At 51.3% G+C, this 22,995-nt stretch overlaps 1 protein-coding gene across 1 annotated transcript in view; it reads right to left on the bottom strand.

Annotated features, from left to right (window-relative positions):
• Window positions 1–7,659: 7,659 nt before the first annotated feature.
• Window positions 7,660–22,995, bottom strand: part of ESRRB (estrogen related receptor beta) — a 105,828-nt gene continuing 90,492 nt past the window's right edge. Inside the window, exons 5-7 of the mRNA XM_060295088.1 lie at window positions 22,053–22,214; window positions 13,611–13,880; window positions 7,660–8,054 (exon numbers count right to left, since the gene is read on the bottom strand). Coding sequence (XP_060151071.1) covers window positions 7,810–8,054; window positions 13,611–13,880; window positions 22,053–22,214 — 677 coding nt within the window. The 3' untranslated portion in view covers window positions 7,660–7,809. The remainder of the gene's footprint in view (window positions 8,055–13,610; window positions 13,881–22,052; window positions 22,215–22,995) is intronic.

The raw sequence follows: 22,995 nt of genomic DNA, 5'->3' as shown, positions 1-22,995 counted from the left end.
TGGTGTTAAGCATATGCTAAGGGTAAGACTACAGTCACTTTAGTTATTTTGTGGTTGCTGGACTGTTGTTTCTTTGGAAGGGACCAGCTGGGCATTGAATGTGGTATTGCGGCTTTACCTGGAACATGTATTTAACGAGGGTTCTTGAGAACGGGGTCTAGTGCAGTCCGTGTGGCCCATGGGTTGCTCCGGAGTCTTCTCTCCTTTATGCCAGTCCCTGTCCCAGCCTTGCTCCAAGCTTGACTGTAGGGCTTGTCATGTGCGTGTGTGGGAGGAAGTGACGGGAAGCTCTGGTGTTCCTTCTTCTCCGCAGGGGAGGTGGGGAGACTCTTCAGTACCCAACTGAGAGCCACAGTGCCCTCGCTTTGACTTGAAACAGCTGCCAATGGGATCTTTGCACAGATGGGCTGGGCATTTGGTCTGAGAACGGGGGGATGACTGCAGAAGTGAGACCAACTTCCTGGAAAAAGTAAATTGGAAAAAAAGTCTCCTGTAGAGAAGAAGGCTTGGCATCTGACCATCAGACACGGGATTTTGAAAGGCTAAGCCCCAGGTTCCCTGCCCATCCCAGGCCAGCGAGGGAAATGATGAGAAAAAACTCACAGATGGAGCTGAACTTGTAGGGACAGTCATGGGAGGGCCACTTGAGGCCTAGAGGAGGTGGAGGCACCTTCATTCTCAGCACCTTAAACAGGGAGCACAGGGTTTGCCAGCAAGGCTCTCCACTTCTTCCAGACAGGAAGCCACAGGTGTGATCTTGCTTCCCCAAACCAAAAGTTTACATGTAAAAGGAAACCAGATCGGCCTGACTGCAGTACCGGACCCCTCTCTCCTCGTACCGCTAGGTCGAGTCTAAGTAGGAATCGTTCACATAGAGCGTGGGACATCTGCCCCGACAGATGTGTCGGGGCCAGAGCGAGACCAGGTGAGGCAGAGGTGGCATCTAGTGGTGGGAGGGGCTTGGTAAGGTGAGTTGACACCCCCAAATTCTGTTCCCTGGAACTCAGAGTGGGGGGTTTCCTTGATAATGCCCAGAATGTGTGTAAATTAGGGTTTTTCAACCTCAATGCTGTTGGCATTTGAGGTCAGATTATCCTGTGTTGTGGGGCCTGGTCTCCACCCACTAGATGCCAGTAGCGCCCCCCTTTGTGACAGCAAAAGATGTCTCCAGACGTTGCCAGTGTACCCCTGGGGACAAAGTCGTCCCCATTTGAGAACTTCTGGTCTAAATCAAGTCAAGCAGCTGTGCATGCCTGAGTCCAGCACCCCGCACTGTTTTTGAGAATCAAGGGTGAGGTCAGAGTTTAGGCTCATTTCTCACAACTGTCAAATGGGGATATAAAACGGTAGTTGCTAAGCCCCTTCTGTTCCAAAAATCTGTGTTTCTAAGATGAATCTACTTTACTGCCTTAGAGAGCAACGGCTGCTGGTGGCTGGATGTGAGAAGGAATCCACAGCCACTGAAGATGGTCAGTGCTAACGTCTGCTCTCTAGGGATGCTCTCATTCCCTGGTCCCCATTTAGCAGGCCCCACACCTGCTGTCTTCTTGGTGTCTCCTCTGGACTTTCAATAGCTTCTCAAACGTAACACAGCTGATTCCCCGCCTCTGGCTCCCAGAGCTGCCTTCTCTGAATCTTCCCACCTCAGTGGATGACAACCCTAGACTAGTTGTCGGGGCCAAAATCTTTGAAATCCCATATGTCTCCTTTTTTCCCTCACATTCCACATCCAATCTATCAGCAGATCCTGGTGGTTTCAAAACTGATCCAGGACTCAAGCACTTCTTAACCCCTGCTCTTCCCTGACCCCGGTCTAACCCACTGTCACCTTACCTGTGGTCTCCTAATTGGTCTTCCTGCTTCCATCCTTGTCCTTCTATGGCCTGTTATTAACACATCAGCCAAAGGCTCCCATTGAGACATGAGGTCATAGGACTCCTTTATTCAAAATGTTCCGCTTAAAGTGAAAGCCACACTTACTGTGGCCTCAAGCCCCCTTGTGATTTCCCCACTCCCCCTCGCGTTACCAATTCCACTTTGGCCACACTTGTTCCCTTGATGTTCACTGAACGCACCAGGCATACTCCTACCTCAGGGACTTTGTACAGGCTGATCCCTCTACTTGGAGAATTTTTCCTCCAGACACTCACATGACCCTCACTTTTTCAACTTACTGTTCAATGAAACAGTCTCATTGAGGCTGCTCTGACCACTCCTTTAAAAATTTTTTGTTTGTTTGTTTGTTTGTTTTTGCGGTACGCGGGCCTCTCACTGTTGTGGTCTCTCCCGTTGCGGAGTACAGGCTCCGGACGCGCAGGCTCAGCGGCCATGGCTCACGGGCCCAGCTGCTCCGCGGCACGTGGGATCCTCCCGGACCGGGGCACGAACCCGTGTCCCCTGCATCGGCAGGCGGACTCTCAACCACTGCGCCACCAGGGAAGCCCTAAAAATTGTTTTTTTAATTAATTTATTTATTTGGCTGCGCTGGGTCTTAGCTGTGGAATCTTTAATTGCAGCATGCTGGATCTAGTTCCCTGACCAGGGATTGAACCCGGGCCCCCTGCATTGGGAGCATGGAGTCTTAACCACTAGACCACCAGGGAAGTCCCTCCTTTTAAAATTATATCCCAACCCCCCCATTCTTGATCCCCCGTATCCTGCTTTTTTCCCCACATGGAACTTATCACATTCTAACAAACTATATAATCTGGTTATTTATTGTGCTCATTGTCTCTCTCTTTCTCCCACTAGACTGTGTGTCCATGAAGACAGAGACTGTGCTTGTTCTCTTTACTGATATAGTCTAGTCTCTCTGCCCTGGCACAGGGCAGACCCTCAGTAAATATTTGTTGAATGAATGAATGACCCTCAGTTGTGTTTTTTCCCCTTTCTTTGAAGCTTCAATTCTTTTGCTAACATGAAGGGGGGAATATTTGGAGAACGAACAAAGAGAGATAAAGAAATGGATAAGGGTTAAGTCTTTGAAAAAATGAGCTATTAGCTAGTCTGATCACAATTATCTAGACAAATTGAAGACGTAGTACAGAAAATCCTAAAATAGAGAGTCCAATAAAAATTTCTATTTTGATTGCATTATATGATGCTCTGGTTGACTCTTTCCTAATTATTTTTTCTTAAGGTAGTAGCATGAATACCAGCTGTGTGTTTGTGTACACACATGTACACATGCACCAGATGTAGGTGAATTGGGAATTTACCTAAAATAATCCACAGACCAGGTACTTTCATTCCCACAAACAGTTTATGTATCAAGTGCACAAGACTTGCTAGGTATTGAGTTCAAAGACTGCCATGTGGATCTTCTCTTCCAAGAGCTTCAGGAAACCTACAAAGAGCCCACTGAAAGTTGACCAGACCTTGAGTTGTCTAGGTGCGTGGGTTCTGTGGGCATCATGATTGGTTGGTCACCTCCTAGACTTTCAACCTAACCCTTTTTGTGTAGCAGCTAGACTGATGTGAGACTGGCCCCACCCCCAGGTGGTCACAGTGGTCCATTAATGGATAGGCACAAAAGCCGCTAGGATTTGGAGTGAAGCTCTCAGATATTTTCCATGGTTGTAGGAAGATTTTTTCTCTCTCCCCATGATGCTAAATAAAAATCTGGCAGCCTTCTTGCTACTATGAAAGAGGCTAGTTTGAGGACAGACAGAAGAGGGCAGAACTGAGAGAATCACAAATGTAGAGCCAGAGCCCTACTGATTTTGTGAACCTCTGGATCAAACCCTGCCTGAAGCCTGATCCACTTTTAGACTTCACATATATCCAAGGCAATAAGCCCAGTAAGCCTTATAAGCTCTGGTGTCTTTAACTTGCAACAAAAAAAATCCTGATACAGTCCTCTCGATTTCTTTCAGGTCCTCCCTTCTGCCTCTCACAGGTCCTTAGTATGTCCTGGTACAACACGTGGGCTTTCTGCACTGTCTGCGTCATGTGCATGCATACACAGATGCATTTCAAAATCCTAAGGCCATGAAATGTTTTTGGTTCACATATACTTGATGCTCCATTTCTCTGACATTAATGAAAATAATAAAGGGCCTCACCATTAATACTAAAAGTCTGAAAAGAAGCAGAAGTGGTTCTCAGACCTGTATCAGCTCAAGTTACGTTCCTGAGTTTTGCTGCTGAATACACATTTTAATGCTCACTTGAATCCCCAGAGGACTCTGAGGCTGAGGTGGTTCTCCTGACGGTCTCTTCTAGCATCAACCTGAGACCTGAGGGCAGTGCTGTCCAGGGGACAGCCAGCCAGCAACGATAATGTGTGAAGAAACTCTCCGATAGGCCGTTCCTTATTTATTAGATTCCAGATACATGGGACCCGGATGGAAGCATCCTAGGGTGTTTGGGAGAACATATACAGAGGTGGAAGTACGTACAGGTGGGTGATGCAATGAGGGACCGCCATTTTAAAAAATATATACATCTTAAGAAGCCATTCCAGCCATATTATCATTATTAGAAAATAAAACAATCTCCACATAGTGCTTTTCTTTGGTGCTCTTCCGTGGGCATGGGCCCCTCTGTCTTCTGGTCACGAGTTTGTCACTACCTCCCCTCGCCACAACCCCCCTCCACCTTCGCCAACTGCGCAGGGGGAGGGGAGAGTCTGGAGGGAAGGGAGACCCTGACACAGGGGTGGGTGCAGATTCCGGCTCCTCTAAGGCCCTGCCATGGCCTCCCACCCAACATCCTACTCTGGTCTTCCTACTCGGTTCTTAAATTGTGCCCTGGGAAATCACCGAGGTTTCCCCTATGCCCAAACTGGGAGCCGCCATCAAGGTTCACATGAGACGAAACCAGTCTAGAATCTTTAGAAAGGGTGGGGACATGGGGACCAAACAAAGCCCAGCCAATACCACCTTCTCCATGGTTGGATTTTCTTCATTTTATTTCTTGGTTCATTTCAATGACCTGTATCATGAGAGTACAACAGAGAAGGGCTATTTCCTCTTTACAGATTTTCCAGGAAGAGCGGACTTGTGGGTAAACTTCAGTTTTGCTCTGTTTGGGGGGATGGGGTGTCCTAAACTCTCCTTGCTCCACTGTCTTCCACTAAGTCAGCCCCCCACCCCTTCCCAGGGAGGTCCCAAAGCTGGCTAGACTTCCAACTAAGAAGCTGGCTAGACTTCCAACTAAGAAGCTGGCTCCTGAACTTTTTCTCTGAAAGCCAGTGGATCCTTCAAGTACACACCAGGGCCTTTCCCACTGGACAGAATTCTCATCATTACCGATACATTTCCTGTCGCCGTTGGCGTTTTTTAAGTGTAAAAGCAGCAGCAGCGGGAGGGTCCACCTCGTTAGCACCAGGCCATCAGGACCACTGCCCCCTCTTTGCTTTAAAGGGGCTCTGATGCCGGGACACTTGCAGATGCGTGTGGTCCGGCGAGGCGAAGCTGCCCTGCGCACAGAACACCCACCGACCGCAAACCAGTTGTTGCACTGTGGGCCAGAGATGCTGCTTCTAGAAAAGATGGACTGCAAAGGCCAGCTGTGCACAAGCCCCTGCCGCAGCTCACAGCTTGGGTCCTCATGCTTGAGCAGGGACGCTACAGACAGCGAGGGTGATGAGGTGCGACTCTCTGCCCCACCTCCTCGAGCACACAGCAGTGAGGGGCTAGGGGAGGCTCCCGCACAGCAGACCCCAAGTTCTCGCACCGTGCCATCTCCCTAGTCCAGACTTCATGGCATGGTCCCCAGTGGCTAGGTTAGGCCTGGGTTTTACCCCTGGTCCCTTAGAGGCACCTGTGTATCTGTCCGCCCAGATTGGAGACTGCAGAGAGAGCTAGGGCTGAGGCATCCCGGATCATCCCAATGCTGACTGACAAGTGACTGTGGCAAAAGGGAGGGGGGGCACACTTTGCTGGTCTGTGAAGTCTCTTGGAACCCCTGACATTTTCTATGTGAAGGTATCTGAGAGCAGCTGCTAGGATTTAGCCAACCCTCCTGCCTGGGGTGACCTCGGCACGTCCCAGCAAAAGTTCAGAAGGAGCAGAGTCTGGGGGTGGAGAGCTGGAGCCAGCGGTGGCTGCTTCCCTTGGAAAGCTGCGAGGCTGTGGCGGAGGGCGCCTGGCCTCCTGGTCCTAGCGACGGGTGGGTGGGATCTGCCTGCCTCTCCAAGTGACTAGAGGTCGGGTTAGAATGTGTGTGTGGATTCCCCAGGGATGTGCCCCAGGGGGGATGCTCTTATCCCTGCTTTAGAAGGCAGCCGATTGGAAGCAGCTTCTCCATAACGCTCAAAACCATTCATCCTCGGGCGATCCCCTGAGCGGCCCTCAGCCAACCCCGTGAGCACCGGATGGCATGTTCAAGGCTGCCCCCGACCTACCACAAGTGGGTGAGAACAAACTTTCAGAGCCACTCGCAGAAATGGGTGACCAACTGTCCCCATTTGGGCAGGACTGAGGGGTTTCCTGGGAAATGGACTTTCAGTGCCAGAACCGGTCCTGGGCGAACTGGGGTGGTTGTCACCTTACACAGCAGCCTGGAGGACTGATGGGGCGCCGGAGTGGTTGTCCTGCCAGAAAGCTGGTCTTCTAAGTGCACCCAGGGAGCTACGCTACACCTCCTTAGGCCAAGGATGGCAGGAGCAACCCCTCCTGTGGCGCTGATTCACCCAGCCCTTGGGATGCAGGGGAGGGGGCCTCGGTGTCCACTGCCCCTGGATACCAGGAAAGATCAGGTGGGCTGGTGACCTCCACCGAGCCTCTGTCTTCAGGGTTCCCCCGCCTGCTCATCTCTGCTTCTGGGCCTTTCTGTGCTCGGCAAAGATTGGTTTGGGCTCTCCCTACTATCCTGACCCGGTCCTCCCAGGGCTGCCAGAACCAAGTGCCCAGGGTGCCCTCAGACGGGGTCAGGCCCCTGCATCTCCCTCGCTTCCCAAGGCCTAGCTGCTCTGGACCTGCCCCCGGGGAGTGGGAGAAGCCAGAAGAAGGGGGAGCGCTGGGGAGTGTTGCCTGGCCCCTGCTCTTCTCCGAGCCAGCACCAGTCCTACCCACGGGCCCTGAGGTCTTGGCTGGCTGAACCCACTGTGGGAGTGAGCTCTGAGGTAGGGCAGGAAGTAGCAGCAGGACTCCTGGGGGAGAGAGGGGGAGGACAGGCCCTGGGGCCGCGGTGACAGGCGGGCGGGGGGCGCACCGAGGGGTGGGGTCACCAGGGAAACGCATGAGTTCTGGCGCTACTCTCCTGATGGTGAGCCGGGCCTGGGAGCTTAGAGGAAGGATGGAGGGAGGGAGCCGTCTGGACTGTGGAAGGTGTAGGGCCTCTTGAGGGGCCCCACAGAAGCCCAGAGTAGGCAGCACCCCTGCAAGAAAGTTAACTGCACTCTGGGAGAGGGAAACCTCCAGAAGGTACCCCACTTGAGTATGCTGGGCGCTAAGCACTGCCCACGCAGGCCATGGACAGAGGACAGGGGTCGGGCATGGGGTTAGGAAGTGTGTTCTGCTAGTGCTGCCTCTTGGTGATTTGGCAGGGAGAGGGGGCACTTCCTCGGTGGTCTCCAGCCTCAGGGGAGTCAGCTCTGGCCCAGGCCTCAGCGTTGCCCGTGGCGGAGGAAAAACATACCAAAGAAAAAGCCAGTTACAGATGAGCCCCGCGCCCTGCCCTCCCATCCCCGTTCCCTACCCCACAGCACCCAGGGCTCTGCACACAGCCAGGAGGCCAGGAGCCCCTTCCTCTGGGACTGCTCGCGGCCATGATACAGGACTTGAATGTTGAGGCTGGTGGCTGTGGAGGTCTCCCCGTCGGTTTGTCTGTCCTTGGGTGGGACTCGGTCCTTGGGCCAGGCCATCAGACCTTGGCCTCCAGCATCTCCAGGAAGAGTTTGTGCATGGGCACCTTGCCTTGCAGTTTGAGGCTGTGGAAGTGCTGCACGGCCTTGGCAGCCGTCTGCCGAAGCAGGGGCAGCGTCAGCAGCAACTTGCCCGTCCTCCGCGGCTCCTCGTGGCGCTGGCTCAGCTCGTAGTCCTGCAGCGCCTCATGCAGCAGGTCCTGCAGCTTCTGGACCGCCTCTAGATCCTCGATGTACATGGAATCTGTGGACACAAGGCAGAGCATCAGCGGGCGTGGCCGGAGAGCACTGCCCTGGGCGTGGGGGCCACCCCGGGGTCCTTGATCTCTGCTTTGGAGCCAGAGAGAGAAACCCAGGCTCAGAGAGGTTAAGGTGCCAGTCTGAAGTCACAGAGGCCAATGACGGAGCTGTGGTTCACACCCAAGAAGAGATCTGTATCCATGGAGGACTTTTCTTGAGAACCCACCAAGAGGTGGCAGTGGAGACCCTGAAGGGCTTAAACACGAGCAGACCTGTCATTGTCCTGCAGGTGCCAGGTGGACTCTGAACCCAAACTGGTGGAATTGTAATCTTGCGTCCCTCACCTGCTAGCTCTGTGACTTTAGACAAGTTATTTAATTTCTCTGTGCCTCATTGTCCTAATTTTTGAAGAGATAATAGCCATACCTACACCTCAAGAGGTTAAGTGAGTTAATATAGATCAAGGGCTTAAAACAGTACTTGTCACAAAATAAGTGCCCAGCTAGTGGTATCATCATCACCATCACCACCACCACCACCACCAGCATCATCATTAACACCATCACCATCATCATCTTTTCACCACCATCGTCACCGTCAATCATCATCAATACCACCACCACCATCACCTTCATCATCATCGCCATCGCCACCATCATAACCGTCATGACCGTGACGACCTTCATCATGATTATTATTGTTACTGCTGCCACCAGGCACCAGCTCAAGTCTTCAGCGCATTCACTAACCTTACAAAATAGCTGCTACAGTATACATACACCGATAAAGGGGCTGAGCTCTGTGTCTGCGTGCCATGCGGTGGGGGATATGGGGCGCTAAGAGAGCATGGCTGGACACATGGGGCACAGTGATGGAAGATGCTCTTGGGAGTTCTACAGAATCCTGGGGAAGCCTTCGGGCTCAGGCCATGAACTTCAAATGAAATTTACCTAAATCCCAAAGGGGCAGGGAGGTGCCTGCTGACGGCTGGGTCTGAGCAGAAGCAAAGTAGAACCCACTTCATGGCCTTGGGGAAAATAACCAGCCCTCTGCTGATGTGCCTGAACTGCAGCCCCCAGGGCCTGCCAAAGGTGGGAGAGGATGGGTGCATGTGAATCAAGGGAACTTGAAGCTCTGGGTGGGTTGTCAAGGAAGACTGGGCAAGTTTCCTGAATTCTTCAAAAAAAAAAGCAGGGCAATTCCTTTGCATGCTGGGTTGGTTTAGATACCAGACTGCCAAGGGCAGTTGTACCAACTGGCTAAGCCCAGTAATTCCCTCTGACATTTTGGATCCGTACTCAGCCCATGCCTCCAAGGGTCCTGTCTCTTTTTCTTAGGAGAATAGCAGTAGAATGAGGTGGGTAAGACTCTGGAGTCTCAGATGCTGTGTGACTTTGGCCAAGTTACTTAGGCTCTCTGAGATTGTTTCCTGTCTGTGAAATGGAGCAAATGAGAGTGCCTACCTCACAGGGTAGTGGTGAGGGTTAAATGAACTAGCACGTCATCAGGCACTAATAAATGTTGTTATTATCATTACTGTGAAAACTCAGACTGCAGGAGAGTGCTCTCGCAGGGCCGGCCCCATACCTAAGACTCCTCCACATTTTCCTGCTCCTTGTTACCAAGGCGGTGAGGACTCTTCCTTTGCCAGCTGGGGATGAAGCGTGGCTCCATTCCTACACTCTTGGCTGATTCCAGAGCCTGCAGCCAAGATGCACTAGTCCCTGTAAGGCTGGGACCTGGCCGTCCAGATTCCTCTCCTTCCTGCCGGTTTCCTCTCCCCACCACCCCACGCTCCCCAAGGAGGCCAAAATTGGCAGCTGCCTTCGACCAAAACTGAAATAAAATAACATTGGAAGATTAATTCCTTTGCAATCCATCAGCGAGTCTGTATCGATGGCATTGATAAACTGTTAATTACAAAATCAATGGCTATGAATTTTTTCTGCTGTCAGGGAGCCTTGGAGAGGCCGGGAGGTGGGGTGAAAGACAGCCAGCAGGCTCCGAGGGGGCGTGGTTTGGGGCCAAAGCCTCTGACCTGCTACCGCCCACTCAGCCTCCGCAGTGGCACCCGTGGTGGCCCTCGGGGCTGCCACCAGCACCACTCCAGTGATCTCCTAGCCCCTGTCTCTCCTCCAGCTAACACGCTGTCTGCCTGGGTGACTGTCCTACCTCGCTGCTGGGGACAGGTCGCTCCTCCACAACCTTTCACGGCTCCCTATACTGACCCTATTCCACCCCACTCCCTTCAGAGTCCTGGAGCCTCTGCTCTGACACCAACAGCTCTTCTAGCCTAACCTCCAAACAGGCCTGTTCTTTCTCTGTTTCCTGCCTGCATCTGATCGCTCCATGACGTAGCCAAGGCCTGAGGCATCACAAACTCCTCTTTTTCCACTTGGAGCTCTTGAACCTGCACAGAGCTGCAGGATGGCCTGGTAAATGCCACTGGGGCAAGAAGTCCAGATTCCCGGCACTTTGTCTCTCATGGCAAAGCACCTACTCCGGCAAAGCTTGATGCTAGCAGCAGCTCCTGCCGGGCTCCGTCGGTCCTCAGGTGTTTTATATTTGTATGTGTGTATGTCTGTGTGTGCGCATGTGCATGCGTGCATGTCTGTATGTATTGAGATCTAAGGCCAGAGCAGCTGGCAGAGCTAAAGAGTCCTCTGAAAGCTTGGCGTTGAGGAGTGGGTGGAGGCGACAGCTGAGTGGCCTCCTACCTCCTCACGTTCCTCTCCTGGCCTGGGCAAGCGTGAGCTCCGGGTCTTGTGAGAAGTGGTCAGGAGAGTCCAACATCCAGGAGGTGCCCTCCAGGGTCTGGGCGGCCTTGCTGCATCTCGCTGTGCTTGCCCTGTGTCCTCTGATTTCACTGGTTTCCTCTCCTCCTCGGCCCACCCAAACCCCCAGCCCCTCTACAACCGCTGATGACAATGCTTCCCTTGGAACAGGAGAGCGCAGGGAACTGTGACGGTGTGAAACTCTTCTGCATGATATGTGATGACGGAGATTTGTCGTTGTGCATTTGTCAAAACTGATAGAACCAGACAACACAAAGAGTAAGCTCTGAAGGCAACTGTGGACTTTTGTTAATAATAGTGTATCAGTATTGGCTCATTGGGCTTCCATGCTGGCTCAGTGGTTAAGAATCCGCCTGCCAATGCAGGGGACATGGGTTCGAGCCTTGGTCTGGGAAGATCGCACATGCCGCGGAGCAACTAAGCCCGTGCGCCACAACTACTGAAGCCCGCGCACCTAGAGCCCGTGCTCCGCAACAAGAGACGCCACTGCAGTGAGAAGCCCGCGCGCCACAACAAAGAGCAGCCTCCGCTCGCTGCAACTAGAGAAAGCCTGCGCGCAGCAATGAAGACCCAACGCAGCCAAAAATAAATAAATAAACGAAACTAAAAAAAAAAAAAAAGCCGTCAGATTAAAAAAAAAAAATTGGCTCATTAATTGCAACAAATTACCAGACTAACGCAAGATGTTAATGGGAATCGTGTACAGGGGCTGGGGAATGAAGGTGGGATGGTGTATGGAACTCTATATACTATCTGCTCAGTTATTCTGTCAATCTGAAACTGTACCAGAAAGAAACCAACAGCATTAGCATTCTCTAACAGACTACATTACAATTTTGGAATCAAGGTGTGTGTAAATGGTCTCTACAGAAGTATGTAAAATGTTTAACTCTTTTTTTGCATTAGTTTTTTAATAAAAGGGATTTGAACTAAAAAAAAAAGCTTCCTTCTGTCTATTAGGTCATATTCCCTGGAAGCAGAGCCTGAGATGGGGGTTCGGGTGCATGGGATTTGTGGCGAGTGTGCTTTCAGGAGAAAGGAAGGTGAGGAGGCGGGATAGGGCGAGGGCGGGGCAAGCACGGTAAGGATGCACACAGCCTGGCTTGTGCCTGATCCCACTCCGGGAGTCCAGCCTTTGGTTCCCCTGTGTGGGTCTGCTTTTGGCTGAAGGTGAGAAGGGGGTCGGGGGTTGGATATGTAACCCTCCAAGCAAGGCAGGTGAGGGTAGGTCTCTGGCGAAGGGGGCAGTTGTGTGCTATCAGCAGCAAAATTCAGCAGCTGGGGCACGGATGCACTAACCCAGTAAAGGGGGTCTGAGTGGGGCAGTGACAGCATCCCCTGTATTCTCTGTGAAGCCATTTGTTAGGGGACCAACTGTCTCAGTTTTACAGGGATTGAGGTTTCCCAGGACATGGAACTTCCAGTGAAAGTGTGACAGCATTAAGCAAACTGGCTGGTTCCCCTATTTGTACTGTCTCCATCTGGAACCAGCTCTCTCTCTTCCATACACTGATAACACTTGTTTTCTCTAATATTAATAATAATGATAATAATATTTATTGAACATTTCCTCTAGGCCAGGCACTGGGCTAAGCGTGTTATCTTCAGTCAATCATTTAAAAAAGTGCTTGGAGGAGGGATGGGGACATCCCAACTTTACACACAGGACAGAGCTACGGAAGGTTGCCAACTTGCCCAAGGTCACACTGCTACGAAGTATCAGAGCTAGAATTTGAACTTGGGTCCACTTTGAACTTGACTGAGATCTGAGCAATTGACTACTGCATGCGCCCAGCAGCAGAATTATGTGTCTGCGTGCCTGACACTCTCTCTTTAGGACAGGGACCCTGCCTTTCTCCTTCTTCTGCAATCCCCACCACAACCCCTGCACCTGGCCTGGTACCTGCAGAGTGTGGACACAGGTTACATTGAAGCTCACTCACCTGAGTTACCAATGCCCGGTCCCTCTCCCCAGATAGTCTAGCTAGAAGTTGGTGGGCGCTAAAAGAAATGGAGTGAAGCCTCCTTTTTAATGCCAGGAAAGTTTTCTCTCTTGGGCCTGAGCAATTTGAGTGGGAGATTCAAGGAGTGGGTATAAGCTTGGAGTTGACTTTGGAATCAGAGGACCTTGGTTTGGGTCCTAGCTCTGTCTGACACTCTTTAACTGTGTGACCCTGGGCAATTTGCTTCACCTTTCCAAGCCCCAGTTTCCCCATTTGTAAAATGGGGTTAAAATAATAACTTTGCTCATAGGGTTGACTGTAAGATGAAATCAGTTCATGGCTAATTGATTTAACAGACTGAGTACTTATTATATGCCAAGCATAGTGTAAGCATAACTATATATAAATAAATCCCTTCCATAGTCTTCTGGACTGTTTGTTGTTCCCATTATACTGATGAAGAAACTGAGGCACAGAGTGAAGTGCGGCACAGACTTGCCCAAGTGGCAGGAGCAGGACTTGACTCTTAGCAACCTGCCTCTGAAATCTGTGCCCTTAACCCTGTGCTGATCTTCATGGCAAGGGCCCAGCAGGATGCCCTGCAAATCAAGGCCTTAGGAAATACTCAGCCAATGCCAGCCTCCATCACCATCTCTTCGACTCCAGGCCACCCCTTGCACAATCTTTGGTGACAAGAAGCTCTGGCGTCCTCAGACCATTCCTGCCCCTTACAGAGGTCCTGCTCACAGGCCCCAGAGCTGTGCTCCCCAGGCCCAGAAGACCTCCTGGAGCTCCCCCTGGACGCCCCACACCCGCCCGTACCTGAGTTGGCCAGGGCCAGGGCCTTGAGCGTCACAAACTCCTCCTTCTCCACCTTGAGCTTCTTGTACCTGCGCACCAGCTGTAGGATGGCCCGGTAGAGCTCCAGCAGGCCCGCGAGGCGGGAGCGCTCCTCATCCATGATGTAGTCCTCAGCGTACACCAGCTTGTCGTCGTAGGGCAGCGAGCGGTACACGATGCCCAGGATGAGGATCTCCATCCAGGCACTCTGCAGCAGACTCATCTGGTCCCCCAGAGAGAGGCTGGAGAAGCCTGCAGGAAGAGGGCGCAAGCAGGGCAGCGGAGGTCAGGGGGCCTCCCTGGCGCTGGTGGGGAACCTCTGGACCCTGCCTCTCCCTTTTACCTGCTGGTCTCATTGTCCTTCCCTTGGTGAATGAGTCAGACATGGAATTCATGGAAAAGACTTAACAAAACAAGAGCTCAGTCAATGTTGACGGTTGTTATTATCATTATTATTGTTAGTTCTATGGCATTTTTCGAATGTGCAGAGAGGCTTTTTGATGAATGAAATGCATTTGTTATTTAAGGAGTTATTGAATTCATAGTAGAATCAGGAGGTGGCAGTATAGGGTGCCTTCCACTCAGAGGAGTTTCCATATCCCCCTCTCTGCTCAGTGTAGGGGACGCTTTAGTGCTTTCGAGTGACGAGTGACGCCTGACCTCAATGCAGTCTCAGCTGTGCCGAGACCCAGGGGCCCAACCAGGAAGGAGGAGGAATCAGCTGTTCCCGGCCAGTGACCACAGCCTGGGGCTGCTAAGAGCTCAAGAGTGCCCAGGGTCAGGGGGCACTTTCTCACAGGCAGCCTGTCCTCCCAGAGGTCAGACCCCCCCTGGCCTGGCCATCACTCTCCACCTAACAATGACCCAAGCAGTCCTGTATTCTGGGAGCTTGGATCAGGGGTGTTTCCCCCTCCCTACTAGCAAGGAGGCTGAGTTCAGAGTGAAAGAAGGATGGGGGCAGGGGGGGCTCCAGAGTTATGGCACTGTCTTGTTCAGTGTGCTCTGAAGGTTGCCTGGGCTTGAATCCCGACTCTGCATTTACTACCTGTAGGCTGACCTTGTAAGAGCTGTGCTACTTCCCCAAACCTCAGCTTCCCCATCTATGAAATGGGTATAACAGTAGTGCCTGCTTCAGAGAGTCACTGTGAGGTCTAAATGAGACCATGATTACAAAACGTACATTTACTGAGCTCTTACTATTATTATTAACGGTGAGAAGAAAGTCTTCATCTGCAAAATGAGAATGACGCACTGGAACTGTATTATATATGCACTTAACTTAGGTAAAGTCAATGAACATCTTGATTTAAGAGAAAGAAAAAAGAAAAGGAAGGAAGGAAGGGAGAGCGAGGGAAGCAGGGAGGGAGGAGGAGAGTTGATTTTCAAATATCTTGGTCACTAAACACAAGGCAGTAACTTCAACCAGAAACTCAGTGATGGGTGCCACGACTGACCACATCCGATGTACCAAAAAGGAAAGGTATCCACAAAGCCATTGCACTATGCACCCGTCACGGACAACTGAAATGAAGGGAGCTCCACGGGTAATTTTGCTTATGTAGGACTCTTTACTTGCTGACCTAGAACCTAACCCCACTTAGATGCAGTGTTCTGACTCAGGGTGCGGTGGGGATGAAAAGAGATGGCCGCGGGAAGCACCTAACACCTCCCCCTGCACACAACTGGTGCTCAGTACACGTGAACGAGGAAGGTAGGTACTATTACTGTTGTTGTTGTTGTTAGCACGCTATTGACGTGATTCTTCTCCCCCACCCCCAGACTGGAGGCCCGGGGCGGTCCCAAGCCCCTGGATTGGCCCATCCCTCTGGGTTCTCTTGGAGTCTATTTCACCCTCATCTGCTGTCCTCTGTCTCTAAGAGCCACTGTCCCTCCCTGTTTTCCAACCAGCGCAACAACCAGTGTCCAACTGTAAGGGGCATCCAGGGAAGGAAGCCCCCCTTCGCTCAGCAGGTACCCCTTTCCCAGTAAACACCCTTTTTAGTCTGACTATCACAGTTCGCAGGCCGATCTGTACAACCCGGACCTGGGATCACCACCCGGCTGCTGGCATCCCCGGTGATCGCCCACAGAGCTGGAGCGATTATACTGCCGACACGGGGTGAGCGTGGATTGATGCGTCTTCTCGGGGGAGAGGCTGTGGCACAGAGGGGTCAGGTGCTCGTGTGTTGTCGTCCAGATCCCAGAGTGGGAGCGGGTGTGGGCTGCCCGTGGTGGCGGGGAGAGCCGGGTGGTAATGAAAGATAGATAGAAATGGACATCCAATTTCCCTTATCGGGCCTCTGAGCAGGAGAGGCCTGGGGCGACATTAATTAACAGATAGCAATCAGCCAGCACGGGGGGTGTGTGTACGTAGGGACGTGTGGGACTGCACTGGGGGTGCGGGTCTGAAGGCAGACAGACTGGGAGGGAAGATGTAGGAGGTGGACGGGGCAAAATTAATAGACAATTGAACTGGAAGGTGGCAGAGAGGGAGGGTGAGGTAGGAGCTAGGCTTCTGGAAACGAAAGACAAAAGATTCACGAGAGGCTCAGGGCTAGGAGAACATGGGCAACACGCTCTGCCCCCTCGTTCACGCCCCACATATTTTCTGAGCACCTACTAAGTGCCAGGCCCTGTGCCAGGCACCAGGGACATAATGGCCAGCTGGAACCAGAGCCGATCCCTGCCTTCAAGAGCTCAGTCAAGAGGGAAAGCCACACCCCAAGTTACAGAGTGTCCCCATGAGGTTACAGCTGTAAGAAGAGCTCCAGTGAGATGAAGGGCTGAGAACATGCAACGGGGGAATGTGGCCCAAATGAGAGAGTCCTGGGGACTCTGCAGAAGAGGAGACTTTGGGGCTGAGCTCTGAGGGGCGAGGTGGAGCCCTGAAGGGGTGTGTCTGCACGGACCGCAGTCACTCCTGTGCCCCAGGCTCCCGGGAGCACGGGCACCAAGCCGCTCACCTTCCAAGCCCCACTGCCAAGTGCCCAGCGTGGTGCAAAGGGGCCCTACAAACATTCCTGGCACAGAGGCAAGAATGGACAGATGCCACCGGGCCTCGACTCCTGGGTGACGAGAAGATGGGCCAGAAGAACATAGATGGACCCTCTTAGTCCTCTAGACATGAGTCCAGATTTAGCTGCCTTTGCTTATCATGCCTGAGTCAGAGGCAGGCCTACAGGGCAGGTCGGTGGCAGAGGGTGCGGTGGAGGGGGGGATGGAGCAACTTGGGGATGTGGGACCACCACCTGAGGGTGTCCTGAGGCCTGTGTGCACACCCCTTGCTAGGCTGGTTTGAGGAGTGACTCAGCCCCTGACTCTTCTCTTCTTCCTTGAGCTTCTTCAGGAGGATCTAGAAATAGCTTTGAAAATCCAGGTGCACACCCCAAAGTGCTGCACAGCGGATAGAGGCTGCTTGGTTTTGTGCAAGGTCGGGGGGAAATATTGGATATTTTCTAATGTTTGAAATAGCTCCAATATTTTCTAATGTTTGACAAAAGAAACACAAGAGGGAAAAATGAGAAATAAAAATTATCTCTAGGAGAAAGGAGGGGGAGGGGATGGGGATGGAGGTGAGAGTTCTGCCTACGCGTTTTTGTCTAGTTTTGGCTTTTGAACCTGTCCGTGTTGAAGAAGTGACATTAAATCAAGCATGACACAAAAGGCATTCTCCCTTCAACCTAGCAATCTCACCGCTAGGAATTTCTCCTAGAAAGAAAAGTATGCATAAACATAAAAAGATAAATGTGAAAAGGCTGTTTGTTAGATCTGTTTGTAACGACCCAAAGCAGGCGACCACCTGAATGTAACCAATGTACTATATGTACTTATTATATAAATGTAATAAAATGTAATTATTAGCTGGGTGAATGGAACAGTAGAAGCCACTAGAGAGAATAAGGAAGAACCATGAATGTGGATGTAGAAAGATACTCACTGCCCAAGAGAGATGTTAACTATGAAGGGCACAGATGCCAGAGCCAGCCTGTCTGTTGGAATCCTAGCTCTGCTGACCACTGGCTGTGACCCTGGGCACGTTTTCTGTGCCCCAGTTTCCTCATCTGTAAAATGGGAATAATAATAGTACTTACCTCATTGGGTTGTTTGGATTAAATGAGCTAACGTGTGGACCGCTTAGAACACGGCTTAGCATATAGTAAATGCTACTATTTCATATAACTAAATGAAAAAAGCAGAGTGTAAAGCAGTGTTATAGTATGAACGATGGCAGGGAGGGGACACACACACAGTGGCTATACACATACACAAATTCCCAGAATGAGGCTTAAGAAAGATGGGTATTTGGAACACATCACTTCCACCCCTCTGCCACATCTTTACTGGAAGCACATATTCTTTCTTTTATTAAACCCAAACAAAGGAGCTGAAGCACTCCTCCCTGCCCTTCAGCAATGCACCCTTCACTTCTGCGTTCCTGTGCTGGGCTGAGTCTCCTCCATCAACTGATCAGCAATTCTGGGGCAGAGGGGCTGCTGGGAGAGGCTACGTGTGGCCCGTGCCCCTGGGGCTCTCCCAGCTGGCTGCCTACTCCCACCTCTCCCACCTTGAGCTCTGCTGCCCCCGGAAAGTTGCTTTATCTGCACCAACTGATCTAATAACATTCGGGCTCTTCCCAAGCCCCCATCCCCCAGTGATTTGACAGCATGAGCTTCTAGAATTTAAAAAAAAAAAAAAAGAGCACATAATTTGTGGCAAGTGGAGTTCATAATCTGTTAATTTATTATCGTTTCTGTCGACCTGGAGGGCCATTAGCAGAGGTAATAAAGGGAGATGTAATTATAGGATCTGAGGCCACTCCAGACACAGCTGCTGTCACTCGTCAGCCCATATTTCATCGGCCGCTGGTGTTCTTCTCTCCCCAGTGTGAGCCAGACAGTGGCTTCCTGGTAGCAGGGTCTCTGAGGGACCCTCCGCTAGGAGGCCCCTGGGGGGTGTCCCCTGCAGAAACCGTGCACGTGTCAGCCTGGGCTGGGCAGGGCCAGCTGGTTGAGGCTGTCCTGGCTGGGGCACCCTCGGGGCTGCCTGGGCTGGGAGGGTAACACCTAATAACATCTGCAGGCTGCAATTCATCAAGTGATACCCACTGCCTGTGAATGTTTGTTGCCTCTTGTTCTAATCTCTCGCTCATGGGGAATAAGAGGCGGACACTCTAAAGACTTGGGCTTGTTCTCTGGGCAGCCCAATACTTGGAAAACTCAACTCAAGGGAAAAGACTGTGCTGGGGTGGGCAACTTCAGACTGACTCAAACGAAAGAGTGGCTGCTGCTCTGGGGGAATCACAAGCAGCCCCAGCTTTCCCACGGAACTCACCCTTGCAGAAGTATCCTGTGTGTTCAGTAATATGGGGAAAAGGGAGAGGAGTGCTGGGAATGAGTTCGTGCTCAAATGAGCCTTCCTTCCGGCTAAGCTGGCCACTCAGTGCCCGCATGAATATGTCCGCTTCTGTGCACAGCACTTAATGTCCCTCTGGACTTTTCTTCCATGGCCACTTGCCCATCAATCCTGAAGGCCTCACTCTTGTTCTACTCTCTCCCCGCAAGCCCGCGGCATCCCTCCTGCCTCTGCACTCCATCCTGTGGTTCTTCCTGCTGCATTCTAACTAAGCATCTGCCTTCTCACGTCTGAGATACAGGAGGTGGGAAATGGGTGGGTAGAGAGGAAACAAGATTGGCCGTTGAGGGGATAACTGTTGAAGCAGGGTAATGGGGAGGTTCATCACACTCTTTGGTCTACCTTTGTTTGAAATTTTCCATGAAAAAAGGTTTTTGTTTTGTTTTTTTAAATTATCTAACTTATTCCCAAATGAGACCCTTAGGGCAGCAATTAATCTAATTCTTTAGATGGGCCACAACTCCTAGCAAGAGAGTTTACATACAGTTAGTACTCAATAAATGCATGCAAAAGCAAGTAGGAAGCACCCTCTGTGTGCCAGGCTCTGGATTAGACAATACTGACGCATGAAATGTGGTATCCTGTGCTTAATTCAGGGCAGCGGCTTGGGCTCCTCTCCAGAGCTCTAACCTGAGCGTCTAAAGAAGCCAAGCCAGTCCTTCTGTCTGTCCAGGGACCAAGATGGACAGTTGCTGACAAAAGTCCCAGGGTGGGGCCCTGGCTTCCTACTCAAGCTGCCCTGTTTCTCATTCTCTTTCTCATTCTCTGACCAGGTCTTCAGATAAGTTTTCCATCTAATCTGAGATGGGATTAAGTCAATTAGTTTAACTATATCAGGCACTGGATTATGTCATCACCCTTACTATGAGGTTTACATGCAGTAGCAGGAGACCCTATTAATTAATTTTACCTTAAACACTAGAAGTTCAGGCCCAAATAATTCAGCATGCAAATGTATGCAAAATAGGTAAATTAGCATTTGAGACAGACAAATGAGCCCCTATGTTTATTTTTTAAGCAAAAAGAATTCATCTTTGGACAAGGAGAAATGATGATGTGAAAGGAGGCTTTTAATACTATTAGCAACGACCATGGTCACAGTCTCTGCCATTTATCAGGTGCCCACTCTGTGCGGGGCCTGGGCTAAGCGAGCCAGGTCCTCCCAGCAACCCAGTGAGGGAGGCGCTACTACTCACAGGTGGGGACCCTGACGCACAGAAAAATGAAGCATCTCGCACAGAGCCAGTAAGGACGGAGCTGGGATGAGAGGCCAGGTCTGCCTGAATCCAAAGTCTGTGCCCTCAGCAACCATTCTGCTCTGCCACTGCACCCTTGGTTGGGCACAGACGGGAGGTGGGGCTGGGAGATGAGAAGGAAAATGGGTGCAAGGGAGGCACTGCCTCCTGGTGCTACTCTACCCCCTGGGGGTTACTGTGGGCACGAGGTGGTAGAAGAAGCGGGCAGTGACCCACGGGCCCGCCAGGAGCCACTCCTGAGCCGTGGCTGCAATGCAGTATCTGCTCAGCCTGGAAGAGGAGTGCGTGATGGGAAGGGGGGGTGTGCAGGGGGAGCTGTGCCTAACCTGGCCCTGGGTTAGTGGAGCAATCCAGGCTGAGGTGTCTTAAGCAGTGGCCTGACCCCACAGTGGTGCTGAATCAGCGCAGGGCAGATTCAAAAACTACTGAGTGTGTAATCCCAAGAGGCTGAGCTCCTTAGTAAGGGCGCTCCAGCCCAGATCCCCAGGGAGCCCACCCGTGAGTCAGGGAGTCCCTGTGGAAGGAATTCTAGGCTTCCTGCCAACTAAGTGACACCAGCACCCCCTCTGAGCCGTTGTCCGCAGGAAGGCTCCTTCCTGTAAGCTGTGCCCATAACATCTTATATGAGGACTTTCTGACTTGCCCCAATCAACTGTGGGCCTTGGCATCTTAAGTTTCGGACACCTTTGCTACATAACCATGCATGCTGTATTCATCTTTCAGAGCCGGTGGCAAACACAAAAAGGACGTAGAGACAGGAAGATAAACTGTCCCACATTACAAAGCTAGGAAGAATCTGAGTCCATGGTAGGTCACTGCCAGAGAAGAACAGGACGTCTCCCCGATAGTATGAGCCAAGCTGTTAGGACCACAAAGGAATAAACTGCACAGACTTTAGAAAGCCCCCCAAGAAGAGTGTGGTGCAGAGTATGTGGGTATCGGAGTCTACAAAAACTAATTAAAAATCAGCTCCCTCCCTCTATCCAGAATGAAAAAGACTGAAAGAGCAGTTTGGGGCCACATGCAACGAAGAGAAGTCCGGATCACCCAAAACACATTCGTAACATGTACTTTTCATGCCAGAAATGATCTTAAAAATCACAGAATCCAAACTGAGAGACAGGCCTCCCGTAAGATCAGGCAAATGGCAAGAGTGAGCATGCAGCTGACATCAGGATGTGCCAAGCATCATACACACGCTCGCATTTCAGCCCCACGTCAAAGCCCACGAAGGAGGTACTGCTGGTGTTTCCTGTTTGCAGAGAGGTCGGGCGACCTGCCTTGGGTTACACAGCTAGCAAGTTGCAGACCCAGAACCTGAATCCCAGTCTGATTCCAAAGCGCATGTTCTTAACCACTCCACTTCACCTGCCTCTAATAGGAAACAAGAGTCAATCCCTCTTCTGTGTTGTTTTCCGGTATATTGCCAATAAGATTTAGGATAAAACCCTGTTCTTTGGCCTTTAAGGATTCAAAGAACCTGCTCTGATTCTTACCTATTGTAGAAGCAGTCATACCCCTGCTAGAATGATAATCCGTTCTGAAGAGCCCCCAGCAGTTCAGGAACATCACTGGACCTTCCAAACAACGGCTCACCTCCAATCCCACAAAGAGAGAAAGGAGGCCAGAGAAAAATAGTTTTGCCAAGATTCCACAGGGCTCCTGGGTCACGGGTTCCCATGCATCAGGACCAGAGCCACGGAGAGAGCGGCTGTGAGCCTCTGACTACACTCTCCCCCAGTCCTCTGGGACTCACCTGGGATGTGCTTGGCCCAGCCAATAATGACCACGAGCTCCCTGTCTGCCAGGTCACAGAGAGTGGTCAGAGCCTTGATGTCGCCCTCTGGCATGCCAGGGGGTGGCATGGCGTAGAGTTTGTCTGGCTCAGCCACCAGCAGGTAGGAGACGATTTTAGTCACTGCAACAACAAAAGGGAGAATGTAAATGCCTGGGCAAAGAGGAAAGGGGCCAAGGTGGAATCTGAGATGGCTCAGGAAGAAAAGCCGGGTTCTGAGGAGCCCCAGGAAGCTCAAACATGGCTAAAAACCCCCCTCCATTCCTCCCTCCCTCCCTCCCTTCCTTCCTTTCCTCCCTCCCTCCCTCCCTTCCTTCCTTTCCTCCCTCCCTCCCTTTCTTTCTTTCTTTCCTTCTTTCTTTCTTTCTTTCTCTCTCTCTTTCTTTCTTTCTCTCTCTTCCTTTCTCTCTCTTTCTTCTTTCTTTCTCTCCTTCTATTTTATTGGTGATAGTTGATTTATGATGTTTTAATTTCTGCTATATAGCAAAGTGACTCAGTTATACATATATACATTCTTTTTTATATTCTTTTCCATTATGGTTTATCCCAGAACATTGACTATAGTTCCCTGTGCTATACAGTAGGACCTTGGTGTCCATCCATTCTATATGTAATAGTTTGCATCTGCTAACCCAAAACTCCCAGTCCATCCCTTTCTGACTCCACAGAGTTGCTGGCAGTGATGGTTTGGGCTCTTGGGAGATATCCCAACAAGGGAAGTTGCCTGGTGAATTCTCCTGAGATGAACGTGATTCGAGTGGGAGGTGAGGGATGCTGGGCCTGTGCCCTCTTAGGATCATGCTGCATTTGGAGCTACATTCTGTAAATGCCACAGGAAAGGTCTTCTGAATGAAGCCTGAAGTACCCGATACCAATGCCAGACACTGATGCCCCTCCCCGTGAC

The sequence above is a fragment of the Globicephala melas genome, chromosome 2 (genome assembly GCF_963455315.2).
Source record: "Globicephala melas chromosome 2, mGloMel1.2, whole genome shotgun sequence".
In the NCBI taxonomy this organism is placed as follows: domain Eukaryota; kingdom Metazoa; phylum Chordata; class Mammalia; order Artiodactyla; family Delphinidae; genus Globicephala; species Globicephala melas.
This window is presented reverse-complemented; position numbering and strand designations above follow the sequence as displayed.